The sequence below is a fragment of the Oncorhynchus nerka genome, linkage group LG25 (assembly GCF_034236695.1).
Source record: "Oncorhynchus nerka isolate Pitt River linkage group LG25, Oner_Uvic_2.0, whole genome shotgun sequence".
Lineage (NCBI taxonomy): Eukaryota > Metazoa > Chordata > Actinopteri > Salmoniformes > Salmonidae > Oncorhynchus > Oncorhynchus nerka.
This window is the reverse complement of record NC_088420.1, coordinates 843,380-866,564: the sequence shown is the minus strand read 5'-3', so window position 1 is coordinate 866,564 and position 23,185 is coordinate 843,380. Positions and strand designations below refer to the sequence as shown.

General features: G+C 42.5%; 1 protein-coding gene across 1 annotated transcript in view; it reads left to right on the top strand.

Annotated features, from left to right (window-relative positions):
* Positions 1-23,185, top strand: part of tmem45a (transmembrane protein 45a) — a 41,909-nt gene that overhangs the window by 1,097 nt on the left and 17,627 nt on the right. The window contains exon 2 of the mRNA XM_065009458.1: positions 22,359-22,578. Coding sequence (XP_064865530.1) covers positions 22,377-22,578 — 202 coding nt within the window. The 5' untranslated portion in view covers positions 22,359-22,376. The remainder of the gene's footprint in view (positions 1-22,358; positions 22,579-23,185) is intronic.

The following is a 23,185-nucleotide window of genomic DNA, read 5'->3' as shown; positions in this document are numbered from 1 at the left end:
CGAAATTCTAAACAGAAACCTGGCTATCCCGTCCAGTATGGAGTATCATCCAAATAAATGATTATGGTGTATTGAAATGTGTAGGTAGCCTACTTTTGGAAGTGATTTGTTGGACAATCAGATGACTTCATCACACAAAATTTATGCGAAACTGAGCATGCGCAGACAGTATAGGGGATAAGATGTTGACATGCCACAGTAACCTGTCTAAGATCACCATATCCCAGGTATCTTATCAGGATTTCTCATAACCGGAATACAAACCTTTTTGGGTTATTGTAAACGGGATATGTGTAAACTCAAAAACAGAATACAACAATATCCCAATACTATTGTAAATGAGATATTTGTGCGCATGTAAACGTGGCCAGTGATAGCAGAGGTTTACCCAGAAGAGTAAAATGACATGCTTTTTGAAAGCAGAGGTTTACCCAGAAGAGTAAAATGATATGCTTTTTGAAAGCAGAGGTTTACCCAGAAGAGTAAAATGATATGCTTTTTGAAAGCAGAGGTTTACCCAGAAGAGTAAAATGATATGCTTTTTGAAAGCAGAGGTTTACCCTGAAGAGGGGATTCTATGGGGAATTAGGAAGGGTCGATAATGTATGCTTAAGATAGTGTGAAATTCCAATGCCTGAGTCAAAGAATGGTATTTAGGTTACAAGCATTTCGCTACACCCACAATAACATCTGTTAAACGCGTATGTGACCATTTGAGGTTACTACCACACAATATGAATGGTATTTACAGTGCATTCAGAAAGTATTCAGACCCCTTCACCTTTTCCACATTTTGTTACGCTACAGCCTCATTCTAAAAATCCTTATCAATCTACACACAATACCCAATCATGATAAAGCGAAAACAGGTTTTTAGAAATTGGTGCAAAACAGAAATACCTTATTTAAATAAGAATTCAGACCCTTTGCTATGACACTCATAGCAGCAGGGTAGCCTAGTGGTTAGAGTGTTGGACTAGTAACCGGAAGGTTGCAAGTTCAAACCCCCGTGCTGACAAGGTACAAATCTGTCATTCTGCCCCTCAACAGGCAGTTAACCCCCTAACAGAGCTCCAAGGTTCATCTTTCTTTATGGAAGTTTCTCCCATCTCTGCAGCACTGCACCAATCAGGCCTTTAGGGTAGAGTGGCCAGACGGAAGCCACTCCTCAGTAAAAGGCACATGACAGCCCGCTTGGAGTTTGCCAAAAGCCACCTAAAGGACTCTCAGACAAGCAAGATTCTCTGGTCTGATGAAGCCAAGATTGAACTCTTTGGCCTGAACGCCAAGCATCACGTCTGGAGGAAACCTGGCACCATCCCTACGATGACGCATGGTGGTGGCAGCATCATGCTGTGGGGATATTTTTTCAGTGGCAGGGACTGGGAGACTAGTCAGGATCGAGGGAAAGATGAACGAAGCAAAGTACAGAGAGATCCTTGATGAAAACCTGCTCCAGAGCGCTCAGGACCTCAGACTAGGGTGAAGGTTCACCTTCCAACAGGACAACGATCCTAAGCACACAGCCAAGACAACGCAGGAGTGGCTTCGGGACAAGTCTCTGAATGTCCTTGAGTGGCCCCGCCGGAGACCGGACTTGAACCCTGAACTTCTGTAAATGTGATATTTCAATCTTTTATTTTGTTTAAACATGGAAAATGTGGAAAAAGTCATTGGGTCTGAATACTTTCTGAATGCACTGTATGTTACTACCACACAATATGAATGGTATTTAGGTTACTACCACACAATATAGTGGATCAACCTTGATACCCAGTAGCCTGGCAGACTGGCTGGGTCGCAACAGTGTATATTGGATCAACCTTGATACCCAGTAGCCTGGCAGACTGGCTGGGTCGCAACAGTGTATATTGGATCAACCTTGATACCCAGTAGCCTGGCAGACTGGCTGGGTCGCAACAGTGTATATTGGATCAACCTTGATACCCAGTAGCCTGGCAGACTGGCTGGGTCGCAACAGTGTATATTGGATCAACCTTGATACCCAGTAGTCTGGCAGACTGTCTGGGTAGCAACAGTGTATATTGGATCAACCTTGATACCCAGTAGTCTGGCAGACTGTCTGGGTAGCAACAGTGTATAGTGGATCAACCTTGATACCCAGTAGTCTGGCAGACTGTCTGGGTAGCAACAGTGTATAGTGGATCAACCTTGATACCCAGTAGTCTGGCAGACTGTCTGGGTAGCAACAGTGTATAGTGGATCAACCTTGATACCCAGTAGTCTGGCAGACTGTCTGGGTAGCAACAGTGTTGCTGTGTGTCTTTATGGTCATGTTGCTCTGTATGACTCCTGCTTTAAACAGACTCAGACTCTGGTACAGGCTCTATTGGTGGGGATCTCGCTCACTCTAAACAATTGGTCGGTCAATCAACCAATCAATCATTATATAAAACATAGGTGATGTTGTATCAGCCTAGTTCAGGATTCTGGTATGGTCCTGAGGTTATTTATTCTAACCCGGTTTACAAGTTCATTATCTTCATGATATATTGTAGACACACCCTTGTCAGAATGAGCATCCTGTTGTTGTTGTGTGGGTGTGACACAAACACCAAATAACTTGTCAACCAATCACAGTCACTCCTCTAAAGTGGTGTGGAGGAGTGATTGGGCTCATCATCACCATGGAGATGGTGTGTTAGAGGATGATTAGCAGAGGATCAGGGATAACACAGCTGTGCCTCACAGATACTCAGCTCATATACTGACGTGTTTGGAGGAAAGCCTGTCTGAACGTATTGAAAACAGACTAAACAAAGCCTGTCTGAATGTATTGGAAACAGACTAAACAAAGCCTGTCTGAATGTATTGGAAACAGACAAATCAAATCAAATGTATTTATATAGCCCTTCTTACATCAGTGGCCAGTCCTCTTCTGGCTGTGCCGGGTGGAGACAAACAAAACATGGCCAAGATGTTCAAATTAGAGGTTGACCGATTATGATTTTTCAACGCCTATACAGATACCCATTATTGGAGGACCAAAAAAGCCTATACCGATTAATCGGACAATTTAATAAATTTTTTTTTGTAATAATGACAATTACAACAATACTGAATGAACACTTATTTTAACTTAATATAATACATCAATAAAATCAATTTAGTCTCAAGTAAATAATGAAACATGTTCAATTTGGTTTAAATAATGAAACATGTTCAATTTGGTTTAAATAATGCAAAAACAAAGTGTTGGAGAAGAAAGTAAAAGTGCAATATGTGCCATGTAAGAAAGCTTACGTTTCAGTTCCTTGCTCAGAACATGAGAACATATGAAAGCTGGTGGTTCCTTTTAACATGAGTCTTCAATATTCCCAGGTAAGAAGTTTTAGGTTGTAGTTATTATAGGACTATTTCCCTCTGTACCATTTGTATTTCATTTACCTTTGACTATTGGATGTTCTTATATGCACTTTAGTATTGCCAGTGTAACAGTATAGCTTCCGTCCCTCTCCTCGCTCCTCCTTGGGCTCGAACCAGGAACACATCGACAACAGCCACCACATCAAAGCAGCGTTACCCATGCAGAGCAAGGGAAACAACCACCCCAAGGCTCAGAGCGAGTGACGTTTGAAACACTATTAGCACGCGCTAACTAGCCAGCCATTTCACTTCGGTCACACCAGCCTCATCTCGGGAGTTGATAGGCTTGAAGTCAAACAGTGCAATGCTTGATGCACAACGAAGAGCTGCTGGCAAAACGCACGAAAGTGCTGTTTGAATGAATGTTTACGCGCCTGCTTCTGCCTACCACCGTTTAGTCAGATACTTGTACGCTCAGTCAGATTATACGCAATGCAGGACACGCTAGATAATATCTAGTAATATCATCAACCATGTGTAGTTAACTAGTGATTATGATTGATTGTTTTTTATAAGATAAGTTTAATGCTAGCTAGCAACTTACCTTGTTTTACTGCATTCGCGTAACAGGCAGTCAGTCTCCTTGTGGAGTGCAATGGTCGTTATTGCGTTGGACTAGTTAACTGTAAGGTTGCAAGATTGGATCCCCCGAGCTGACAAGGTGAAAATCTGTCGTTCTGCCTCTGAACGAGGCAGTTAACCCACTGTTCCTAGGCCATCATTGAAAATAAGAATGTGTTCTTAACTGACTTGCCTAGTTAAATAAAGGTTAAATAATGGTGTAAATTTTGTAAAAAAATTGCCGCAGGCAGAACAGTTAGAACTGGAGCAGCAGCACGGCCAGGTGGACTGGGGACAGCAAGGAGTCATCAGGCCAGGTAGTACTGAGGCATGGTCCTAGGTCTCAGGTCCTCCGAGAGAGAGAAAGAGAGAATTAGAGAGAGCATATTTAAATTCACACAGGACACCGGATAAGACAGGAGAAGTACTCCAGGTATAACAGACTGACCCTAGCCCCCCGACACATAAACTACAGCAGCATAAATACTGGAGGCTGAGACAGGAGAAGTACTCCAGATATAACAGACTGACCCTAGCCCCCCGACACATAAACTACAGCAGCATAAATACTGGAGGCTGAGACAGGAGAAGTACTCCAGGTATAACAGACTGACCCTAGCCCCCCGACACATAAACTACAGCAGCATAAATACTGGAGGCTGAGACAGGAGAAGTACTCCAGGTATAACAGACTGACCCTAGCCCCCCGACACATAAACTACAGCAGCATAAATACTGGATTGTATTTGAATGTATTGAAAACAGACTAAACCAAGCTGCTCCTGCAAGAGCCAAAAGGCAGCTCATGTAGCAATTCAACAGGTTCATAAATCCTTAACTCACCCTGGCATGTCATACTCACAGTCGATCTTTAAAACCATGCTAATATTTATGATGTTGTTACAGTAGGACTTTATTTATCTGTACAGAGAGCAATGATGGATGTTTGAATGCTGGAGAACGTTGCGACAGCAGAGCTGAACAACTGTGGTACCAAGCACCTGACAGACTACAGGTTAATCATCTGAACAGGGGAGGAACAACAAGGATAATGGTGGACAGAAGAGTTTCATTGCAAAACGCCATATATATCTATTTTCAGAAATATTGGTAAATTGACATGAATTAAAAACACATCTTGTGAAAGAGAGCTATTTTTGTTTCATCTAACCATGATATGGGCTAGTGAAAAGACTGCCAGGATTAATCTGACCATGATATGGGCTAGTGAAAAGACTGCCAGGATTAATCTGACCATGATATGGGCTAGTGAAAAGACTGACAGGATTAATCTGACCATGATATGGGCTAGTGAAAAGACTGCCAGGATTAATCTGACCATGATATGGGCTAGTGAAAAGACTGCCAGGATTAATCTGACCATGATATGGGCTAGTGAAAAGACTGACAGGATTAATCTGACCATGATATGGGCTAGTGAAAAGACTGCCAGGATTAATCTGACCATGATATGGGCTAGTGAAAAGACTGCCAGGATTAATCTGACCATGATATGGGCTAGTGAAAAGACTGCCAGGATTAATCTGACCATGATATGGGCTAGTGAAAAGACTGACAGGATTAATCTGACCATGATATGGGCTAGTGAAAAGACTGACAGGATTAATCTGACCATGATATGGGCTAGTGAAAAGACTGCCAGGATTAATCTGACCATGATATGGGCTAGTGAAAAGACTGACAGGATTAATCTGACCATGATATGGGCTAGTGAAAAGACTAACAGGATTAATCTGACCATGATATGGGCTAGTGAAAAGACTGCCAGGATTAATCTGACCATGATATGGGCTAGTGAAAAGACTGCCAGGATTAATCTGACCATGATATGGGCTAGTGAAAAGAGTGACAGGATTAATCTGACCATGATATGGGCTAGTGAAAAGACTAACAGGATTAATCTGACCATGATATGGGCTAGTGAAAAGACTGCCAGGATTAATCTGACCATGATATGGGCTAGTGAAAAGACTGACAGGATTAATCTGACCATGATATGGGCTAGTGAAAAGACTGCCAGGATTAATCTGACCATGATATGGGCTAGTGAAAAGACTGCCAGGATTAATCTGACCATGATATGGGCTAGTGAAAAGACTGCCAGGATTAATCTGACCATGATATGGGCTAGTGAAAAGACTGCCAGGATTAATCTGACCATGATATGGGCTAGTGAAAAGACTGCCAGGATTAATCTGACCATGATATGGGCTAGTGAAAAGACTGCCAGGATTAATCTGACCATGATATGGGCTAGTGAAAAGACTGCCAGGATTAATCTGACCATGATATGGGCTAGTGAAAAGACTGCCAGGATTAATCTGACCATGATATGGGCTAGTGAAAAGACTGACAGGATTCATCTGACCATGATTAAGAACTCAATAGAAATGGTATCCTGGTTGGGTTTTAACCAACAGAACACAAACGGTATCCTGGTTGGGTTTTAACCAACAGAACACAAACGGTATCCTGGTTGGGTTATAACCAACATAACTCAATAGAAACGGTGTCCTGGGTGGGTTTTAACCAACAGAACTCAAACGGTATCCTGGTTGGGTTTTAACCAACAGAACTCAATAGGAACGGTATCCTGGTTGGGTTTTAACCAACAGAACTCAATAGAAACGGTATCCTGGTTGGGTTATAACCAACAGAACTCAATAGAAACGGAATCCTGGTTGGGTTTTAACCAACAGAACTCAATAGAAACGGTATCCTGGTTGGGTTTTAACCAACAGAACTCAATAGAAACGGTATCCTGGTTGGGTTATAACCAACAGAACTCAATAGAAACGGTATCCTGGTTGGGTTTTAACCAACAGAACTCAATAGAAACGGTATCCTGGTTGGGTTTTAACCAACAGAACTCAATAGAAACGGTGTCCTGGGTGGGTTTTAACCAACAGAACTCAATAGAAACGGTATCCTGGTTGGGTTTTAACCAACAGAACTCAATAGAAACGGTATCCTGGTTGGGTTTTAACCAACAGAACTCAATAGAAACGGTATCCTGGTTGGGTTTTAACCAACAGAACTCAATAGAAACGGTATCCTGGTTGGGTTTTAACCAACAGAACTCAAACGGTATCCTGGTTGGGTTTTAACCAACAGAACTCAATAGGAACGGTATCCTGGTATCCTGGTTGGGTTATAACCAACAGAACTCAATAGAACTCAATAGAAACGGAATCCTGGTTGGGTTTTAACCAACAGAACTCAATAGAACTCAATAAAACGGTATCCTGGTTGGGTTTTAACCAACAGAACTCAATAGAATCCTGGTTGGGTTTATAACCAACAGAACTCAATAGAAACGGAATCCTGGTTGGGTTATAACCAACAGAACTCAATCGGAATCCTGGTTGGGTTATAACCAACAGAACTCAATAGAAACGGTATCCTGGTTGGGTTTAACCAACAGAACTCAATATAAAACAGAACTCAATAGAAACGGAATCCTGGTTGGGTTTTAACCAACAGAACTCAATAGAAACGGAATCCTGGTTGGGTTATAACCAACAGAACAGAACCAACAGAACTCAATAGAAACGGTATCCTGGTTGGGTTTTAACCAACAGAACTCAATAGAAACGGTATCCTGGTTGGGTTATAACCAACAGAACTCAATAGAAACGGAATCCTGGTTGGGTTATAACCAACAGAACTCCTGGTTGGGTTATAATAACAGAACTCAATAGAAACGGTATCCTGGTTGGGTTATAACCAACAGAACTCAATAGAAACGGTATCCTGGTTGGGTTATAACCAACAGAACTCAATAGAAACGGTATCCTGGTTGGGTTTTAACCAACAGAACTCAATAGAAACGGTATCCTGGTTGGGTTTTAACCAACAGAACTCAATAGAAACGGTATCCTGGTTGGGTTATAACCAACAGACTCAATAGAACTATCAATAAAACCAGAACTAATCCTGGTTGGGTTTTAACCAACAGAACTCAATAGAAACGGTATCCTGGTTGGGTTTTAACCAACAGAACTCAATAGAAACGGTATCCTGGTTGGGTTTTAACCAACAGAACTCAATAGAAATGGTATCCTGGTTGGGTTTTAACCAACAGAACTCAATAGAAACGGTATCCTGGTTGGGTTTTAACCAACAGAACTCAATAAACTGGTTGGGTTTTAACCAACAGAACTCAATAGAAACGGTATCCTGGTTGGGTTTTAACCAACAGAACTCAATAGAAACGGTATCCTGGTTGGGTTTTAACCAACAGAACTCAATAGAAACGGAATCCTGGTTGGGTTTTAACCAACAGAACTCAATAGAAACCAACAGAACTCAATAGAAACGGTGTCCTGGTTGGGTTATAACCAACAGAACTCAATAGAAACGGTATCCTGGTTGGGTTATAACCAACAGAACTCAATAGAAACGGTATCCTGGTTGGGTTATAACCAACAGAACTCAATAGAAACGGTATCCTGGTTGGGTTTTAACCAACAGAACTCAATAGAAACGGTATCCTGGTTGGGTTATAACCAACAGAACTCAATAGAAACGGTATCCTGGTTGGGTTATAACCAACAGAACTCAATAGAAACGGTATCCTGGTTGGGTTTTAACCAACAGAACTCAATAGAAACGGTATCCTGGTTGGGTTATAACCAACAGAACTCAATCCCTGGTTGGGTTTTAACCAACAGAACTCAATAGAAACGGTATCCTGGTTGGGTTTTAACCAACAGAACTCAATAGAAACGGTATCCTGGTTGGGTTTTAACCAACAGAACTCAATAGAAACGGTATCCTGGTTGGGTTATACAGTTAGGCTACATGTAATAATACCTTACTTTGTTTACAGGGGCTTTGTCATGCGGAAATAGGAAAGGGCCTTCCCCAATCTGTTTTGTTGCCACAAAGTTGGAAGCACAGAATCGTCTAGAATGCCATTGTATGCTGTAGCGTTACGATTTCGCTTCACTGGATCTAAGAGGCCCGAACCATGAAAAACAGCCCCAGACCATTATTCCTACTCCACCAAACTGTTGGCACTATGCATGTGGGCAGGTAGAGCTCTCCTGGCATCTGCCAAACCCAGATTGGTCCGTCAGACTGCCAGATGGTGAAGTGTGATTCATCACTCCAGAGAACGCATTCCCACCTCTCCAGAGTCCAATGGAGACGAGATTTACAGCACTCCAGCCAAAGGTCGGCATTGAACATGGTGATCTTAGGCTTGTGTAGTGTATCACTTTTGGATTTTTTTTATCGTGTTTTTAAAAAAAAATGCTGTTTACATTTTATTTTATTTTTATTTCACCTTTATTTAACTAGGTAGGCTAGTTGAGAACAAGTTCTCATTTGCAACTGCGACCTGGCCAAGATAAAGTGTAGCAATTCGACACATACAATAACACAGAGTTACACATGGAATAAACAAAACATACAGTCAATAATACAGTAGAACAAAAGAAAATTCTATATACAGTGAGTGCAAATGAGGTAAGTTAAGGAAATAAATAGGCCATGGTGGCGAAGTAATTACAATATAGCAATTAAACACTGGAATGGTAGATCGGCAGAAGATGAATGTGCAGGTAGAGATACTGGGGTGCAAAGGAGCAAGATAAATAAAGACATACCAGTATGGGGATGAGGTAGGTAGATAGATGGGCTGTTTACAGATGGGCTATGTACAGGTGCAGTGATCTGTGAGCTGCTCTGACAGCTGGTGCTTAAAGCTAGTGAGGGAGATGTGAGTCTCCAGCTTCAGAGATTTTTGCAATTCGTTCCAGTCATGGGCAGCAGAGAACTGGAAGGAAAGACGACCAAAGGAGGAATTGGCTTTGGGGGTGACCAGTGAGATATACCTGCTGGAGCGGGTGCTACGAGTGGGTGCTGCTATGGTGACTAGTAAGCTGAGATAAGGTGGCGCTTTACTTAGCAGAGACTTGTAGATAACCTGTAGCCAGTGGGTTTGGCGACGAGTATGAAGCGAGGGCCAACTAACAAGAGCGTACAGGTTGCAATGGTGGGTAGTGTATGGGGCTTTGGTGACAAATCAAGGGCAGCTTTTAAAGTTTCTTGTTTCCCTTCACCTGAGTGGTGCTGGATCTTGTTTCCCTTCACCTGAGTGGTGCTGGATGTTGTTTCCCTTCACCCGAGTGGTGCTGGATGTTGTTTCCCTTCACCTGAGTGGTGCTGGATGTTGTTTCCCTTCACCCGAGTGGTGCTGGATGTTGGCTCTCTTCACCTGAGTGGTGCTGAACTTGGCTCTCTTCACCTGAGTGGTGCTGGATCTTGGCTCTCTCTTTTTCACTCGCTTGTTTAGAAAGTTTCCTCTTTGGGCCATTAGGAACAGATATCACAGGCTCCATCAGGAACAGATATCACAGGCTCCATCAGGAACAGATATCACAGGCTCCAACAGGAACAGATATCACAGGCTCCATTAGGAACAGATATCACAGGCTCCATCAGGAACAGATATCACAGGCTCCAACAGGAACAGATATCACAGGCTCCAACAGGAACAGATATCACAGGCTCCATCAGGAACAGATATCACAGGCTGCATCAGGAACAGGCTCCAACAGGAACAGATATCACAGGCTCCATCAGGAACAGATATCACAGGCTCCAACAGGAACAGAAATCACAGGCTCCATCAGGAACAGATATCACAGGCTGCATCAGGAACAGATATCACAGGCTCCATCAGGAACAGATATCACAGGCTCCATCAGGAACAGATATCACAGGCTCCAACAGGAACAGATATCACAGGCTCCATCAGGAACAGATATCACAGGCTGCATCAGGAACAGGCTCCATCAGGAACAGATATCACAGGCTCCATCAGGAACAGATATCACAGGCTCCAACAGGAACAGGCTCCATCAGGAACAGGCTCCATCAGGAACAGATATCACAGGCTCCATCAGGAACAGATATCACAGGCTCCAACAGGAACAGATATCACAGGCTCCAACAGGAACAGATATCACAGGCTCCATCAGGAACAGATATCACAGGCTGCATCAGGAACAGGCTCCAACAGGAACAGATATCACAGGCTCCATCAGGAACAGATATCACAGGCTCCAACAGGAACAGAAATCACAGGCTCCATCAGGAACAGATATCACAGGCTGCATCAGGAACAGATATCACAGGCTCCATCAGGAACAGATATCACAGGCTCCATCAGGAACAGATATCACAGGCTCCAACAGGAACAGATATCACAGGCTCCATCAGGAACAGATATCACAGGCTGCATCAGGAACAGGCTCCATCAGGAACAGATATCACAGGCTCCATCAGGAACAGATATCACAGGCTCCATCAGGAACAGATATCACAGGCTCCAACAGGAACAGATATCACAGGCTCCAACAGGAACAGATATCACAGGCTCCAACAGGAACAGATATCACAGGCTCCAACAGGAACAGATATCACAGGCTCCATTAGGAACAGATATCACAGGCTGCATCAGGAACAGGCTCCATCAGGAACAGATATCACAGGCTCCATCAGGAACAGATATCACAGGCTCCAACAGGAACAGATATCACAGGCTCCAACAGGAACAGATATCACAGGCTCCATCAGGAACAGATATCACAGGCTGCATCAGGAACAGATATCACAGGCTCCAACAGGAACAGATATCACAGGCTCCATCAGGAACAGATATCACAGGCTCCAACAGGAACAGAAATCACAGGCTCCATCAGGAACAGATATCACAGGCTGCATCAGGAACAGATATCACAGGCTCCATCAGGAACAGATATCACAGGCTCCATCAGGAACAGATATCACAGGCTCCAACAGGAACAGATATCACAGGCTCCATCAGGAACAGATATCACAGGCTGCATCAGGAACAGGCTCCATCAGGAACAGATATCACAGGCTCCATCAGGAACAGATATCACAGGCTCCATCAGGAACAGATATCACAGGCTCCAACAGGAACAGATATCACAGGCTCCAACAGGAACAGATATCACAGGCTGCATCAGGAACAGGCTCCAACAGGAACAGATATCACAGGCTCCATTAGGAACAGATATCACAGGCTCCATTAGGAACAGATATCACAGGCTCCATCAGGAACAGATATCACAGGCTCCATCAGGAACAGATATCACAGGCTCCAACAGGAACAGATATCACAGGCTCCAACAGGAACAGATATCACAGGCTGCATCAGGAACAGGCTCCAACAGGAACAGATATCACAGGCTCCATTAGGAACAGATATCACAGGCTCCATCAGGAACAGATATCACAGGCTCCATCAGGAACAGGCTCCATCAGGAACAGATATCACAGGCTCCATCAGGAACAGATATCACAGGCTCCATCAGGAACAGATATCACAGGCCCCATCAGGAACAGGCTCCATCAGGAACAGATATCACAGGCTCCATCAGGAACAGGCTCCAATAAACTGTCCATAAGCAAAAGCTCCACGCCACTAAAGAGATCAAAGCCTAATGCTAGGTAGCCAGCACATGAACAGCTGAAAATAACAGCTGTTTATCACCGCATCTGGCTGACTAAGTCAGGGGTTAGCCTAAGATAAGGTTTTTTACTTTTAATAAAAATGTAAATCAAAACTCTGCATTTAACAGAATTTACCAACGTCTTAGTTTTGTAGTCATGAAATCTATGCAGCCTACTCAATCACTTTTTATAGCTACTGTTTACGGGGCTCCTCACTGAGTTCACTGAATTCCTATTGGACCTTGTAGTCATAGCAGATAGCATTTATAATGTTTGGGGACTTCAATATTCACATGGAAAAGTCCATAGACCCACTCCAAAAGGCTTTCGGAGCCATCATCAACTCAGTGGGTTTTGTTCAACATGGCCCCGGACCTACGCGTGGCCACAGTCATATCCTGGATCAGTCGTACCCTGTATCTAGTTTTGTCTCGTGGAATAAATATTGTGGATCTAAATGTTTTTCCTCATAATCCTGGACTATCAGACCACCATTTTATTAAGTTTGCAATCGCAATAAATAATCTTCTCAGACACCAACCAAGGATTATCAAAAGCCATGCTATATATTCTCAGACAACCCAAAGATTTGATTTGATTCCTAGATGCCCTTCCTGACTCCCTCCGCCTACCCAAGGACGTCTGAGTACAAAAATGAGTTTACCACCCATTTGGGGATCTAAATTTAACCATGCGTAATACCCTAGATGCAGTCACACCCCCTAAAAATGTAATTACATTTGCTCCATGGTATACAGAAAATACCAGAGCTATGAAGCACGCTTCCAGAAACTTGGAATGGAAATGGCATCTGACTAGCTTGGAAAGACAGAACCAATATCGAAGAACTCTCGCTGCTCCTCCAACATCCTACTTTTCCAACATAATTGAGGAGAATAAGAACAATCCAAAATGTAGTTAGATACTGTCGCAAAGCTAACTAAAAAGCAGCATTCCCCAAGAGAGGATGCCCTTCACTTTAGCAGTGATAAATTCATCAACTTCTTTGACGAAAAGATCATGATCATTAGAAAGCAAATTACGTACTTCTCTTTAAATCTGTTTATTTCTCCACAACTCAGTTGTCCTGAGTCTGCACAACACTGCCAGGACCTGGGATCAAGGGAGACACTCAAGTTTTTTAATACTATATCTCTTGACAGATTGATGAAAAAAGTAATGGCCTCTAAACCTTCCAGTTGCATACTGGTCCCTATTCCGAATAATAAACTGAAAGAGCTACTTCCTGTGCTTGGCCCTCCTATGTTGAACATAATTAATGGAATAGTTTTAGAGTGTGGAGTCTAGTCCATGAGTTGTTTTACTGTGTAGAGAGTCTAGTCCATCAGTAGTTTTACTGTGTAGAGAGTCTAGTCCATCAGTAGTTTTACTGTGTAGAGAGTCTAGTCCGTCAGTAGTTTTACTGTGTAGAGAGTCTAGTCCATCAGTAGTTTTACTGTATAGAGTCTAGTCCATCAGTAGTTTTACTGTATAGAGTCTAGTCCGTCAGTAGTTTTACTGTATAGAGTCTAGTCCATGAGTTTGTTTTTCCTCTCGTTTATCAGCTTCTGCTAAGTCTGTCTGTCTCTCAACTAATTATATTCATTCAAGGGAACAAAGGATGAAAGACTCAGGACTTGAGATGTAAATAGACCAATTAATAGATATGCTGAGGTTGCATGACTGGGATCTCTTTATCCAGAGATATACAGTGCATTCGGGAAGTATTCAGACCCCTTTAGTTATTCCACATTTGTTTTTTCCCTTTCATTAAATCGACACACAATACCGACACATTATATTTTGGTTTCATCTGACCATATGACATTCTCCCAATCTTCTTCTGGATCATCCAAATGCTCTCTAGCAAACATCAGACGGGCCTGGACATGTACTGGCTTAAGCAGGGGGACACGTCTGGCACTGCAGGATTTGAGTCCCTGGCGGCGTAGTGTGTTACTGATGGTAGGCTTTGTTACTTTGGTCCCAGCTCTCTGCAGGTCATTCACTAGGTCCCCCCGTGTGGTTCTGGGATTTTTGCTCACCGTTCTTGTGATCATTTTGACCCCACGGGGTGAGATCTTGCGTGGAGCCCCAGATCAAAGGAGATTATCAGTGGTCTTGTATGTCTTCCATTTCCTAATAATTGCTCCCACAGTTGATTTCTTCAAACCAAGCTGCTTACCTATTGCAGATTCAGTCTTCCCAGCCTGGTGCAGGTCTACAATTTTGTTTCTGGTGTCCTTTGACAGCTCTTTGGTCTTGGCCATAGTGGAGTTTGAAGTGTGACTGTTTGAGGTTGTGGACATGTGTCTTTTATACTGATAACAAGTTCAAACAGGTGCCATTAATACAGGTAACGAGTGGAGGACAGAGGAGCTTCTTAAAGAAGAAGTTACAGGTCTGTGAGAGCCAGAAATCTTGCTTGTTTGTAGGTGACTACAATGTGATTTTCTGGATTTTTTTTCTCATTTTGTCTGTCATAGTTGAAATTACAGGCCTCTCTCATCTTTTTAAGTGGGAGAACTTGCACAATTGGTGGCTGACTAAATACTTTTTTGCCCCACTGTATATATACTCCATGAGGAGTTTTACTGTGTAGAGAGTCTAGTCCATCAGTAGTTTTACTGTGTAGATTCTAGTCCATCAGTAGTTTTACTGTGTAGATTCTAGTCCACCAGTAGTTTTACTGTGTAGAGAGTCTAGTGATTTGTCCATCAGTAGTTTTACTGTATAGAGAGTTTTGTCCATCAGTAGTTTTACTTTGTAGAGATTCTATTCCATCTGTAGTTTTACAGTGTAGTGAGTCTAGTGACTTGTCCATCAGTAGTTTTACTGTGTAGAGTCTATTCCATCAGTAGTTTTACTGTGTAGAGTTTTGTCCATCAGTAGTTTTACTGTGTAGAATCTATTCCATCAGTAGTTTTACTGTGTAGTGAGTCTAGTCCATCAGTAGTTTTACAGTGTAGAGAGTCTAGTCCATCAGTAGTTTTATTGTGTAGAGTTTTGTCCATCAGTAGTTTTACTTTGTACAGAGTCTAGTCCATCAGTAGTTTTACTGTGTAGTGAGTCTAGTCCATCAGTAGTTTTACAGTGTAGAGATTCTAGTCCATCAGTAGTTTTATTGTGTAGAGTTTTGTCCATCAGTAGTTTTACTTTGTACAGAGTCTAGTCCATCAGTAGTTTTACTGTGTACAGAGTCTAGTCCATCAGTAGTTTTACTGTGTAGAGAGTCTAGTCCATCAGTAGTTTTACTGTGTAGAGAGTCTAGTCCGTCAGTAGTTTTACAGTGTAGAGAGTCTAGTCCATCAGTAGTTTCTGTGTAGAGAGTCTAGTGACTTGTCCATCAGTAGTTTTACTGTGTAGATTCTAGTCCATCAGTAGTTTTACTGTGTAGAGAGTCTAGTCCATCAGTAGTTTTACTGTGTAGATTCTATTCCATCAGTAGTTTTACTGTGTAGAGAGTCTAGTCCATCAGTATTTGTACTGTGTGGAGTCTAGTCCATCAGTAGTTTTACTGTGTAGAGAGTCTAGTCCATCAGTAGTTTTACTGTGTAGATTCTAGTCCATCAGTAGTTTTACTGTGTAGAGAGTCTAGTCCATCAGTATTTTTACTGTGTGGAGTCTAGTCCATCAGTATTTTTACTGTGTGGAGTCTAGTCCGTCAGTAGTTTTACTGTGTAGGGAGTCTATTCCATCAGTAGTTTTGCTGTGCAGAGAGTCTCGTGACTAGTCCATCAGTAGTTTTACTGTGTAGAGAGTCTAGTGACTTGTCCATCAGTAGTTTTACTGTGTAGAGAGTCTAGTCCATCAGTCGTTTTACTGTGTAGAGAGTCTAGTCCATGAGTAGTTTTACTGTGTAGAGAGTCTAGTCCATGAGTAGTTTTACTGTGTAGAGAGTCTAGTCCATCAGTAGGTTTACTGTGTAGAGAGTCTAGTCCATCAGTAGTTTTACTGTGTAGAGAGTCTAGTCCATCAGTAGTTTTACTGTATAGAGTCTAGTCCTTCAGTAGTTTTACTGTGTAGAGAGTCTAGTCCGTCAGTAGTTTTACTGTGTAGAGAGTCTAGTCCATGAGTAGTTTTACTGTATAGAGTCTAGTCCATCAGTAGTTTTACTGTATAGAGTCTAGTCCATCAGTAGTTTTACTGTATAGAGTCTATTCCATCTGTTGTTTTACTGTGTAGAGAGTCTAGTCCATGAGTAGTTTTACTGTGTAGAGAGTCTAGTCCATGAGTAGTTTTACTGTGTAGAGAGTCTAGTCCATGAGTAGTTTTACTGTGTAGAGAGTCTAGTCCATCAGTAGTTTTACTGTGTAGAGAGTCTAGTCCGTCAGTAGTTTTACTGTGTAGAGAGTCTAGTCCGTCAGTAGTTTTACTGTGTAGAGAGTCTAGTCCGTCAGTAGTTTTACTGTGTAGAGAGTCTAGTCCGTCAGTAGTTTTACTGTGTAGAGAGTCTAGTCCGTCAGTAGTTTTACTGTGTAGAGAGTCTAGTCCGTCAGTAGTTTTACTGTGTAGAGAGTCTAGTCCGTCAGTAGTTTTACTGTATAGAGTCTAGTCCATGAGTTTGTTTTTCCTCTCGTTTATCAGCTTCTGCTAAGTCTGTCTGTCTCTCAACTAATTATATTCATTCAAGGGAACAAAGGATGAAAGACTCAGGACTTGAGATGTAAATAGACCAATTAATAGATATGTTGCGGTTGCATGACTGGGATCTCTTTATCCAGAGATATACAGTGCATTCGGGAAGTATTCAGACCCCTTTAGTTATTCCACATTTGTTTTTTCCCTTTCATTAAATCGACACACAATACCCCATAATGATGAAGCAAAAACTGATTTTTAGACATTTTTGCAAATGTATATATAACATGTCGCATCTGCACTCGGTCCGCAGGTAGTATTACATTTCATTACATTTCATTATAGTACAACGGTTTGATTTGTCTAATCTTAGCAATTTCTTCTTAGCTAGCTACATAGCCGTCTTTGTACCATAGATAATTGCGTAATTATCGTATTTCGTCGTCCTAACGCAGTCTACACTGCCCTGCAGCTAGCCAGCTACGTCCACCGTTAGCTAGTCCACCGTCTACCGATTAGCAGCACAACTATTACACTCAACTGAACGACTTGATTAGTGTAGTGTTAGCTAGCTACATAGTTGTCTTTGCTGTCTTCGTATCCAAGATAATTGTGTAGTTTAGAGTGTGTAGTTTTATGTCGTCCTTAACATAGGAGACTCTGCTAGCTAGCCAACAGCTAGCCAACGTCTAGTAGGTAGTATCACATTTTTCATTTCATTCCACATTTTGTTACATTACACTTATTCTTAAATGTATTAAATTCATTAATCTACAAACAAAACTCCAACATTTTTGTAAATTTATGTAAAAAAAAACATTTTGGACCCTTTACTCAGTACTTTGTTGAAGCACCTTTGGCAGCGATTATAGTCTGGAGTCTTCTTGGGTAGGTGGAGCCACCCAGTAGCCTCCACCCAACCAGAAGTGAGCCAGCTTTGAAGTTCCTCTGTTTTTTCACCTGTCCAGGTGTAGATGAGTGATTTGTGGGCGTAACAGAGCTGTTTTTGTTTGTTTTTGTTTTATATTTTATTTTTGCATTTTCCAATTAAGAACATTCAAAACAAAAGTGAAAAGATATTAGACAACGATAGGACAAAGTGACAGTAACAGACGAGCGTAACAAAAATAAATAATAATAATAATTATATAAACAAACATACAATAAGAAAATTTAAAAAATAACGAGACATTGGATCACCTGCCGTAGGCTACATATTCTACATTACCTGTGAAACATTATGTCAGGATTATATAGAGATTCAATCAATGAGATGTGGGGGGAGATTCTCCATATAGTCAATAAAAGGTTGGATTATATATAGATTCAATCAATGAGATGTGGGGGGAGATTCTCCATATAGTCAATGAAAGGTTGCCAAATTCTGTAAAATGTCTTTAACTTATTCCTCAAGCAGTAAGTGATTTTCTCCAAAGGGATACAACTATTAACTTCCGATAGCCACATTGCAACTGGCAGGGAGGAATCCAATTTCCATTTCAAGGCAATACATTTCTTGACAATCACTAGCATTATTTCTGTTAGCTTTATAGTATGGCTTTGCCTAAGATTGGTGTTAGTAAAGTTACCCAGTAGACAGACCTCCGGGTCTAAAGGGAATGCAACCCCGTGAATTGAGGATATGGTATCGCATACCCCCCTGCCAGAAACCGTGTAGTTTTGAACACTGCCAAGTGGAATGGAGGAATGTTCCTTCATCTGAGCCACATCTAAAACATAGGGAGGAGATATCTGGGTTGAACTTGTGCAGTCTAGATGGGGTGATATAGAGCTGATGGAGGAAATTAAACTGTATCTGGAGTTCAATGTGGATGTAACACCATACCTGCATAGGTCACTCCATAGATCCTCATCAAGATCAATACCCAGATCTTTGCCCCATTTAAGTCGGGGTTTATCTAGCCCAGGCAGTGTTAGTCCTGACATAAGAGCATCATATACACGGGAAATGGTCTTGAACAGGGGTTGGTCTGCGTGGCAGAGTTGTTCAATAGGTGACATCTTAGGTAGGTTCCATTGTCCCTTGAGAGTCACCCTAATAAAGTTTCGTAGTTGTAGGTAGCTAAAGAAGTCCCTGTTAGGCAAGTGGTATTTCTGTTTCAGCTGATCAAATGACATAAGAACTCCCTCCTCGTAACAATGTTCCAGAAGAGTGATCCCCTTATCAGACCATGGTCTAAAGTTACTATTCTGGAAAAGCATAGGGATCAATCTATTGATCAGAATGTAGGACAGAATGTATGATTAAAGGGTTGTCTGTGATGGTTTTTATAGATTTTCTGTCCCATTTGTAAAACAAATCTGCCCCAGTGTCATCATTTACCTCAAGCATTTCAATGTTCAACCATGAGGGAGAGGGACCATTGTCAAACCTCTGAGCCAGAAATTAACAGAGCTGTTTGGTTCTGGTCTCCTTTAACAGCTGTTTGGTTCTGGTCTCCTTTAACAGCTGTTTGGTTCTGGTCTCCTTTAACAGAGCTGTTTGGTTCTGGTCTCCTTTAACAGAGCTGTTTGGGTCTGGTCTCCTTTAACAGAGCTGTTTGGTTCTGGTCTCCTTTAACAGAGCTGTTTGGGTCTGGTCTCCTTTAACAGAGCTGTTTGGTTCTGGTCTCCTTTAACATAGCTGTTTGGTTCTGGTCTCCTTTAACAGAGCTGTTTGGTTCTGGTCTCCTTTAACAGAGCTGTTTGGTTCTGGTCTCCATTGACAGAGCTGTTTGGTTCTGGTCTCCTTTAACAGAGCTGTTTGGTTCTGGTCTCCTTTAACAGCTGTTTGGTTCTGGTCTCCTTTGACAGAGCTGTTTGGTTCTGGTCTCCTTTAACAGAGCTGTTTGGGTCTGGTCTCCTTTAACAGAACTGTTTGGTTCTGGTCTCCATTGACAGAGCTGTTTGGTTCTGGTCTCCTTTAACAGAGCTGTTTGGTTCTGGTCTCCTTTAACAGCTGTTTGGTTCTGGTCTCCTTTAACAGAGCTGTTTGGGTCTGGTCTCCTTTAACAGAGCTGTTTGGTTCTGGTCTCCTTTAACAGCTGTTTGGTTCTGGTCTCCTTTAACAGAGCTGTTTGGTTCTGGTCTCCTTTAACAGCTGTTTGGTTCTGGTCTCCTTTAACAGAGCTGTTTGGGTCTGGTCTCCTTTAACAGAGCTGTTTGGTTCTGGTCTCCTTTAACAGCTGTTTGGTTCTGGTCTCCTTTAACAGAGCTGTTTGGTTCTGGTCTCCTTTAACAGCTGTTTGGTTCTGGTCTCCTTTAACAGAGCTGTTTGGGTCTGGTCTCCTTTAACAGAGCTGTTTGGTTCTGGTCTCCTTTAACAGCTGTTTGGTTCTGGTCTCCTTTAACAGAGCTGTTTGGTTCTGGTCTCCTTTAACAGACCAAACAATTCTCAACAGTTACTGAATGAGTGGCCGTACTGGTAAAACCAATGTCTATCTATAGCAGCTATTCTCAAACTGGGCTATACACAATGCCTTTGGGGGTACACCAAATAAAAATGTGATTAAATCCCATTTTCAAACAGTCCGTTTAGATTTTCCAACGGGGCAATACATTTGGGAGAGGTTTTTTTCTCGCCTGAGGAGCCTCGTTTCACTGGCAAAAATAAAATTAAACCATCTAGTGTTCAGCGAAATAACAACACAATGTCAAATACAGGTAGCCTAGTCAAATAATGAACATCCAATCACATTAACCATTGCTCTCTTGCGGGAATTCCACTAACGGTCCGTATGTAGCCGAACGTAGCTATTGCTCATTCCTTTTGCTCGAAAATGGATAAATGGTTAAAAAAAGTAAGGCCCGCATTAGGTCTGCATTAACAAGGACAACACACAGGTATTTCCATCATTGTATGAATTTTTTGTATGAATTTTTTGTGTGCAAATAAACTCAGGCTTACGGACAATGTCAAATGTGATAAAGCGAAGCACCTGAGCAAGTTGGGTGCGCAATTACGCAGGTGCTTTCCCGAAACGGATGACACAAACAACTGTATTCGTTATCTCTTTCATGCCCTGCCTCCAGTCCACTTACCGATATCTGAACCAGAGAGCCTCATCGAAATTGCAACAAGCAGTTCTGTGAAAATGTAATTTAATCAGAAGCCACTGCCAGATGATTGGATTGGACTGCGCTCAGAGTATCCTCTTGGCAAATCGCGATGTTAAGACACTGATTCCCTTTGCAACCACGTACCCATGTGAGAGTGGATTCTCAGCCCTCACTAGCATGAAAACTAAATACAGGCACAGACTGTGTGTGAAACCTTTCGGTTACTAGTCCAACACTCTAACCACTAGGCTACCCTGCCACAACATTATTGTCATGCCCTGAGTGTAGATTTTTATTTTATTTTTTATTTTACTAGGCAAGTCAGTTAAGAACAAATTCTTATTTTCAATGACGACCTAGGAACAGTGGGTTAACTGCCTGTTCAGGGGGCAGAACGACAGATTTGTAGCTTGTCAACTCGGGGATTCGAACTTGCAACCTTTCGGTTACTAGTCCAACACTCTAACCACTAGGCTACCCTGCGGGTGGCGTACCATGCTTTGTATGTTTCTATTTTTTGTTTGGTCATGGTGTGATGTGGGTGGGCATTCTATGTTTGTATGTCTAGGTTTTGTATTTCTATGTTTTGGCCGGGTATGGTTGTCAATCAGGAACAGCTGTCTTTCGTTGTCTCTGATTGAGAACCATACTTAGGTAGCCTGTTTCCCCACTGTTAGTTGTGGGTGGTTATTTTCTGTTTAGTGTTTGTTGCAGAACTGTTTCGGCTATTCTTTTTGTTAGTTTGTATTCAGTGGTCAGTCAGAATAAATAATATGAACATGTACCTTGGTCTTCACCTTCTTCTAATGAAAGTTGTTACAATTCTTGATTATTATTATTTGTGCCCTGGTCCTATAAGAGCTCTTTGTTCCTACGAGTCGGGTTGTGACAAAAACTCACAATCATTCTTATGTTTAATAAATGTGTTGTATAGTGTGTGTGGCAGGCTTACAATGATGGCAAAAAAACAACATTTGAGAGTGCGACCCTGGTGCTAGAGGGGGGTACAGCTGACCCTGGTGCTAGAGGGGGTACAGCTGACCCTGGTGCTAGAGGGGGTACAGCTGACCCTGGTGCTAGAGGGGGTACAGCTGACCCTGGTGCTAGAGGGGGTACACAGCTGGAGTTTGAATGTTTGAAGGGATACGGGATTATAAAAAGTTTGAACCACTAACACCACATTTCTTGTTGCCCAATCTAAGAATAAGATACTTTTCTCATCACCAGATGACCGTCCGTCCCCTCTCTCTGTGTTCCAGGTATTCCAGTGAAGGATTATGGGTAGTTTTAAGGGCCATGCATTGCCAGGTAGTTTCTTCCTGATCGCGGGTCTGTGGTGGGCAGGAAAGTACTCTCTATGGTACGCCACCCTCAGGAACAAGAGTCTGGGCTCCACCTCCACCCGCCTGGCCAGCCGATCCACACAGCGCCGCCTGGAAGTCATCGAGGGATCAGTCACCCTCTTCTTCTCCGTGGTTGGTGAGCATCAACACCCTGAGTATCCACATTATATGTTTTGAGGCACATTTTTTCCCCCTTTTTTTCAGGATATCCAATTGGTAGTTCTGATCTTGTCTCGTCTCTGCAATTCCCCTGCGGACTCAGGAGAGGTGAAAGTCGAGGGCCATGCATCCTCCGAAACACGACCCTGCCTAGCCACACTGCTTCTTGACACACTGTTCGCTTAACACGGAAGCCAGCCGCACCAATGTGTCGGAGGAAACACCGTCCGAATCAGCTTGCAGGTTCCCGGCCCGCCACAGCACAATGAGACCCCGGCCAAACACTCCCCTATCCCAGACGACACTGGGCCAATTGTGTGCCACCCCATGTGTCTCCCAGTCACGGCCGGCCGTGACACAGCCTGGGATCGAACCTGTGGCTGTAGTGGCGCCTCAACACTGAGATGCAGTGCCTTAGACCGCTGCACCACTCGGGAGGCCCAACATTTTCAATTGACTACGTGCAACACACAAAATTATACAGTTACTTTTTCATTCAACTTAGTCAGTATTTAATCTTGAAATACATGTTTAACATTGCAATACGTGTTCATATAAACACAATGAGATGCTCACTTTTGATA